Source organism: Macaca mulatta, chromosome 14 (genome assembly GCF_049350105.2).
Source record: "Macaca mulatta isolate MMU2019108-1 chromosome 14, T2T-MMU8v2.0, whole genome shotgun sequence".
Taxonomy (NCBI): Eukaryota; Metazoa; Chordata; class Mammalia; order Primates; family Cercopithecidae; genus Macaca; species Macaca mulatta.
In genome coordinates, this window is record NC_133419.1 from 38,291,491 (window position 1) to 38,298,786 (window position 7,296).

Genomic DNA, 7,296 nt, shown 5'->3' on the forward strand with positions numbered 1-7,296 from the left:
ACTTGAAGTACAAGTTTCCAATAAACAAACAGAAGCAAAACCCCAAATGAGAAAGAATACATTGGTAACCTAAATCATAGGCATCTGGGGTATGTTCAAACAATCTGACTACTTCTTTGTAATTTACTATAGCACTGATGACAAAGCATAGACATACAATGAGAAAGAGCAAATCAGCATATCAGTGTGACTGTGCAACCACTACAAAGCTTGGCCTTCTTAAATGTGACCACTTTAACTTACACACACCCACAGAGGCACCAGAAATCTCCCTGCAAACGCGATTTGCCTATAGTTTTGTGGCAATACTGTTACAAAAAACAAAAACAACTCTCAGACCATGGTTAATAAATAAGAGAGAAAAGAAGTAACAAACAGCTTCCATGGGTTGGCAGGCATGCAAAGCAGCACCTTGAACCTCATTTGAAAAACAAGCAACTCAGATAGCTTTTGGAGCCCAGGAGTGAAGGCTAGAGGCTAAAAGGAGCTACGCACTATTATGTTTGGGTATTTCCACATAATCTGCAGGATGGGGAAGTTTCATTCCCCACCACATACAACTGTGCTCTTTTAGATGTGGCTGAAACAGGTATCTCTGCAGAATTAGAAAGCCATCTAGAAATGACATTGCTTAAAATTGTTCTTTCCAGGTGACAGTTCTGTAACAATCACATAAATAATGTACAAAAACAAAACTAAAACAAAATCACTCGTCTCCAATTTTTCTCTTTTTAAAGATGACCTCAGATTTGTTCTCAAAGTGCAAATCTAGATATAAAAAAATAGTAGGTATGGGGGAAATGTAGCCCCATCTTCTGTCCCCCACCCTCCAAAGCGGGGCTGATTGGATTCCCTCTCTCTAGCATTTGTACCCTTCCACCTATACTTTAAGATAATCATTTTTCAGCCGGCCCAGTCGGGTCCCATGGCTCCTAATGGTGAGAGCCAGCAGCTCGTATTTGTCCCTGAGCCCCACAGAGATGTCCAGCGTCTCCTTCAGCAGGGACCTGGTGTGGACCAGCATTCCCAGAAAGTCCTCGTTGAGCCTGCTCTCCTGCCGACTGTCCTGTTCCTGGCCCTGCTTGAACTTGCTCTCCAGCTCAGTGAGGGATTTGTCCGAGTTGGAGTAGGCATCCCCGATCTGGTGGGACTCCCGCCGCAGGTACTTGCCATAGCTCTCTTCCCCGTCTAGGTCGTAGGAGATGCTTTTGCTGATGCCCTCCAGCACGCGCCCAGCATCCTCCACCTGGCGGCCCAGCACGGTGAACTCCTCCCGCAGGGTGAGGCTCAGCAGGTTGCCGGCCTGGCTCCCCTCCCCCTGGGAGCAGCGCCTGTGGTCACTCACCCTGAAGAGCAGCTGGCACTTCTCGGGGTCATCGTTCTCCTCATAGTCCCCATCCGGCACGAAGTAGTGGTGCAGAGTCCCATTGGACATCTCTGGGTAGAGGGGGCCGTCGAAGTAGCCTTGACACAGGTGGCAGAAGAAACTCATGCAGAGGAACTTCAGAAACACCATTCTGGATATTCAGGATGGCCAGGGACCCCAGGAGGAGACTTATCACCCAGGCACAAGGAAGGGAGTGTCTTTGCGAGTCAGCGTCTCCCTGAGACAGCGTCCGCCTCAGTCCCAGCCGGCTTGCTGCTCCCTGGCCCCCAGTCCCCAGCAGGCTTCATGTGGCTCTGCACACCAGCGTCTGGGTAGCGCGGCCGCCACAGCGCAGGATGCACCCACCCTTGCGCCCCTCGCTCGGTGGCTGGAACTCCTCCGGCACAGGCGTAGCGGGGAACCCCTCCTCCGGGGGCGCTGGCAAGATGCTGGCTCTGTAGCACTCCTCTCGGAGTTTCCCCTTGCTCCCGGGAGATGGAGTGTGTAGCTGGAGAGAAAGCCTCTTGCCCCCTGATAGTATTTCAATTTCTGGACTGGGTGGGAATGCGGAGCTTTTCCTTTGGCTAAAGATATCCTGAGGATCTCTCTGCTCTCAGATTACAGCCGGTTTCGTCACTTGGAAGCCAGGGAACAAGTTTGGAAAGAAACCTCTCACCAGGTCTCCGCTATTAAAGGTACAGGATCACTTTTTAAAGATTGAAAGGGAAGACTCTACAATAGAATTCAGCTCGAAAGAGAAAATGAGAAGAGAATAAATGGAATTTCTACCACATACACACACACAAAAGCGGTTTGTTATCGACATACCGGGAAGGGGAAAGAATGATTACCCTGGAAAAATGCCATTTCACGTGTCTCAATAAATATGAGTTAGGTTGGATTTTTTGAGTATATCTGTTTTTATCTTTAAAAGTTTGTGACTTTGAAGGCAGATTTAAAATGTCAGAAATTACAGTTTTGTTTGAAAATGATTGGTTAATTAAAATTGATATAAACTATACTTTGGATGAAATGAAAATACAGAAAGTTGTTTAATGTATAGTCATTAGTATGTATAAGAACAGAAGCTGAAAAATGAAATTTTGCCAGCTTAGTAAGTTAAAGGACAATGAGATCCTTATTTAATTTTATGAAACAATGCTAAGCATCTGCATTGAATCTTGAACCTAATACTTTTATAGTTGTTGCCTCTTTTGAGATTCTTGAAAGCTTTTGAAGAATGTTTCCGGTACTATTGTGCCCATTTTCCAGATGGAGAAATGAAGGAGCAAAATGTTAAGTGAATTGATTATAGTCACACAGTTAGACTGTAGTTGAGCCAGAACTAATTGTCACAAGGTCTTTTAATTTAACTTGGGGGAAAAAAACCAATTTTTTTAACCTGGCCATTTTAATTTCTAATTTATGAACTGATTGGCAAATGGTCATTCTAAAGGTCATTCATTTGTTTAATGAATATTTCTTGAGCATTTACTGTGTGCCAAAATCTATTTTAGGTACTGAGGATACAGCCGTGAACAAAAATAAAGACAAATCCTTGCCTTCCTGGCGCTTACATTCTGGGAAATAGAAAACTTAAATTTGTGAAAATAGGTCGGGCATGGTGGCTCACGCCTGTAATTCCAGCACTTTGGGAGGCAGAGGTGGGTGGATCACTTGAGGTCGGAAGTTCGAGACCAGCCTGACCAACATGGTGAAACTCCATTTTTACTAAAAATACAAAAAAATTAGCTGGATATGGTGGTGCATGCCTGTAATCCCAGTTACTCAGGGAGCTGAGACAGGAGAATTGCTTGAACCCAGGAGAGGGAGGTTGCTGTGAGCCTAGATCGCATCACTGCACTCCAGCCTGGGTGACAGAGTGAGACCTTTTCTCAAAAAAAGAGAAATACGTAAATAAATAAGATGTATGTTGGACATCAATAGGGCTGTTGAAGAAAGGAAACAGGAAGCATGGGAAAGCAGAAGCAGGCAGCGGTCCTCTTTCTATGGGTATTTTCTCCTTCTTCCTTGAAATGTAACTGAAACATTCATGTTGACTTGCCATTGTTCCATACCTCCCTCCCTCCCCGAGTAATAAGGGACTGGCTTCATTCAGACTCACAGTGCCATACTGTTCGGGGACTGTTATACTCATAGTCATCACTTTCATGGATATAAGCAACCCAGACTCCTGCAGAGAAAATGAGAAGTCTGGTTAAGTAACTTGATATTTTGCTGATGTGGTATCATATGCATAGAGTTTCTGAAGCATGTTGACTGCACATTTTCATTCTTATCCAGATATTTAGCATCATGAAAACATTGACCAAAGGAGTTTTCCTAATGTTTATGCCAAGTGGAAGACCAGGGCCTATTTTCACTCTATCCCTGAAGAAAACTAACTTCCTTCAGTTGAAAGACTGAACTGTTGGACTCAAGAGCTACATTGCTTCATTCCTTTTTCTCTGGGACATTCAGAAATGACAACAGATGGGTTCATATTGGCTGCTTGGCCGAAGAAGAGAAGAGGAATTTACTCTGATTCATTCCATTTCTTGCACAATCTCTCTCTGACTTACTAACAAATTCAATTAAGCAAACCTATATTAAGCACTTACTACCTGCTCTGCACTTGCAGGGTGCAGTGTTAAAGTAACTACAGATACAAAGATGTGCAATAAGAAGTTTAAGCCTACAAAGAGCTTGCTCCGTGGTGGGAGAGTAGGGCATATGCTCACGTAAAGTTATCATAGGACGGGCGAAGAGTGTTTACTTTCTTCCTGCAATGACCTCATCTAAAGATACACACTCCATGTTGTGTATTAGAAAGGAATCATTTTGGTACAAATAACTAAAAGTCCACCTCAGTCTAACTAAGGGCATTAACTTACAGAAAGCCTTAGATTAGATATTCAGAGAAGGCTTTGTCCAACCTAGTTTTTCTCTCACTATTTCTTGGTTCTATGTCCTTGGCTTATATTCATGCATGGGCAGTCTTTTGTTTATGTTCTAAGATGATTACCAGTGTCTTCCAGGGCTGTGTGCTTCTTTATTCATATGTAACAGGAATGACAGATTGGATTTCCTGGTAGCTCAAATGCAGCTCCCTCAAATCAGCTTCAGTGGTCATAGTTGGCCTGATTTGGATCATGAATATGTCTTCAAACCAGGCTTCCTGTAGTGAGGTTTGGGATTACAACACTTTGCTTAAGACAATAAGCTTGAAGCTGAAGGCAAGGTATCATGCAGACTATGTGGCTAGGTGATTTAGTGTTCTGTTAAGGAAAGGAACAGTATGGGAGTACATTCTGGGGAAGTAACCATGAATAATTCCCCTACCTTACAGTTTTGTCTTCATTATCCACATCCAAGAGAAACTGTCACCCTTGCTGATAAGTGTTGACCAGCTGGGTGTGTGGAGGAAAACACCCTGATTTGTAGTATTTGTTGATTTCCTTAGTCTAAATACTCTCACAGTGGCTAATTGAACTCAAAGTTGGGAAGACAGCACAGTAGTACATCATTATATAATATTCCCATCAAACAGATACATTAGATGCAAGTAACCCGAAAAGAATAAAAAATAGTAAAAATCTGGTAAAATAATTAAGAAGTGATTAGTTTTGCATATATATTCCCTTTATTTTAACATAGCTTAGTTAAAAGTTTAAACAGTTTGTTTGTTTGTTTATTTATTTATTTATTTATTTTGAGACATGGCCTTGCTGGGTTACCTAGGCTGGAGTGCAGTAGCATGATCACAGCTCACTGCAGCCTCAACCTCCGAGGCCCAAGTGATCCTCCTGCCTCAGCCTCCTGAGTAGCTGGGAGTACAGGTGTGCACCACTATGCCTGTCTAGTTTTTGTCTTTTCTTTTGTGGACACAGGGTTTCATGATGTTGCCCAGGCTGGTCTGGAACTCCTGGGCTCAAGAAATCTGCCTGCCTTGGTCTGCAAAGTGTTGGGATAACAGGCATGAGCCACTGCACCCAGCCAGTTTATTTTTAAATAATGTCCATGTTTAACAACTGACTTGGAAAGTAGCACAACATGGCCTTTTGATTAAACGCTTCATGTTCACTTTTAAAATGTTTTTAGTTCTATGTTGTTCCTACGTGCCCAAGTCCATCTTGGACTGCTAAGGTTAGAACTGAGGTGGGTTTCTGAGGATTGACCTAGAATGAATAAAGCCAGAGGAAATGTCTAAACATGGAGATGCCAGACAGAGGACTTTGTAAGAGCCCTCTTGAAGAGTAAAATCAAGAAGCACTGTCCACTCAAAGGACAGTATTAGAGTTGAGTCTAGGGCTGAAAACCAGGGACCAAATTAAAGGACAGAAACTGGATGCATTTAAGGATAAAGGAGGACCTCAAGAGTAGTGGCCACAGTTGTGTAAGTAAATAGGTGAGCATCATTGCCCAATTCCAGCTGCTTATATGTGTGTAAACACTACTACACAGTGCCAGCAAAATTTACTAGCTCAAGAATTACTTATCCTTTATCATTTTCAGTGTACTTTAAAATTTTCTTTAGATCATTTATCACTTTAGAGAAGAAAGTAGAAATTTAGGTTGGAATTATGAGTCTAAAGATCTATGTGACAGATCTTTAAATTCTGTGACTTCTCCTTGTCAAAGGCTTTTGTGATCTATTTACTATTTCTGATTATTGTAATAGTATAACTTTCATAGAAAAGAGTATAAGGAGGTTTTGGGGAGATTAGGTTGCACTATGCAGCCTAGAAACCCAAAGGGGAGATGAAAGTTCTCATTCTCAAGATTCCCTCAAACTGTCAGGTTGAGTCCCTGAACCATGTCAAAGGAGAAAACGAAAAACACAATGAAAACAAAAAACACAACAAAAACAAATAGTGCTATTCTAAACCAGAATAGGCGTCCCAAGGTGGGAGGAGAGATGAAAGCAAGAAGAGAGGGGGAGATAAGGGGAAGGACATAGTACTTAGCACTTTGGGGATTAAAAAAATCAATTAATAGGTAATCAGCATTTACTGAGCAGACATTGTTTCTAGAAGGTGGAAAGGACAGGGGGGAACAATGGATAAAAGAAAGAAAGAAAAGCAAGAAGTAGGAAGAAAAGGTAGCGAGGAAGGAAGGATAAATGGAAAGTAGAAAAGAAAGGGGAGAGTGAAATAAATTTTGATTATTTAGTCTGTGCTTTTTGTTACGTTAACTCAGTGAAGTGAATATAATTATTTACTACAAGAACATTGGTTAGAGGCGGAGGGAGAATTAATTAAAAAGAATAATCACAAACAAACTTCCTATCAAATATAGACAATAAAACACACCTATGAAGACAATGAGAATGCTTGCAAGGAAATAAGTATAACGTGGGAAGGCAGTCTGACCAATTCTCACAACCTTTCTGTATTAGTGAGAATATCAGAATATGCTTTGATATGCCATGATAACAGATGTCACAAAAATGCTAACATCAAATTCTAGTTCACTGCAGATCAAGGTAACTCAGCAACTTTCCTCTGTGTAGCAGCTCTGATGCACCATCTGCAATGTGGGACCTCCTCGGTTGGTTCAGCAGGGGACCAGGGCTTTGGAGAGTCTGGTGTTGTACTTGAATGCATTGGCTCAGAAGTGACCCATGTCACTTTGGCATTACAGCCCTTAGGCTAGTGACATGGCCCTGCCTCAGTGCAAAGAGAAAGGGAGTCTTACCTTTTCATGTGCCCAGAAGGAGAGAAAAACCAGATGTGAATGTTCACTAGGTGTCTCTACCACACTTTTCTGCAGGAAAAATACCTATTAGAAATGCTCTAAAAATGCCAAACAGGGAGTGAGTATATAAGTTGTGAAATACATTCTACAATAATGCAAATATTTCATATTTTCAGTCAAGATAGAAGACACAAGCAAAGAAAAAGACTACAAACAATTTATTATCATTATCA

General features: G+C 41.9%; 1 protein-coding gene across 1 annotated transcript; it reads right to left on the reverse strand.

Moving 5' to 3' along the window:
- Nucleotides 1-702: 702 nt before the first annotated feature.
- On the reverse strand, nucleotides 703-1,932 carry FIBIN (fin bud initiation factor homolog). Its single transcript, NM_001193892.2, is given in 2 exon segments — nucleotides 703-1,517; nucleotides 1,689-1,932. A coding segment is annotated over 1 exon segment (636 nt). The 5' UTR covers nucleotide 1,517; nucleotides 1,689-1,932; the 3' UTR covers nucleotides 703-880.
- Nucleotides 1,933-7,296: the final 5,364 nt, after the last annotated feature.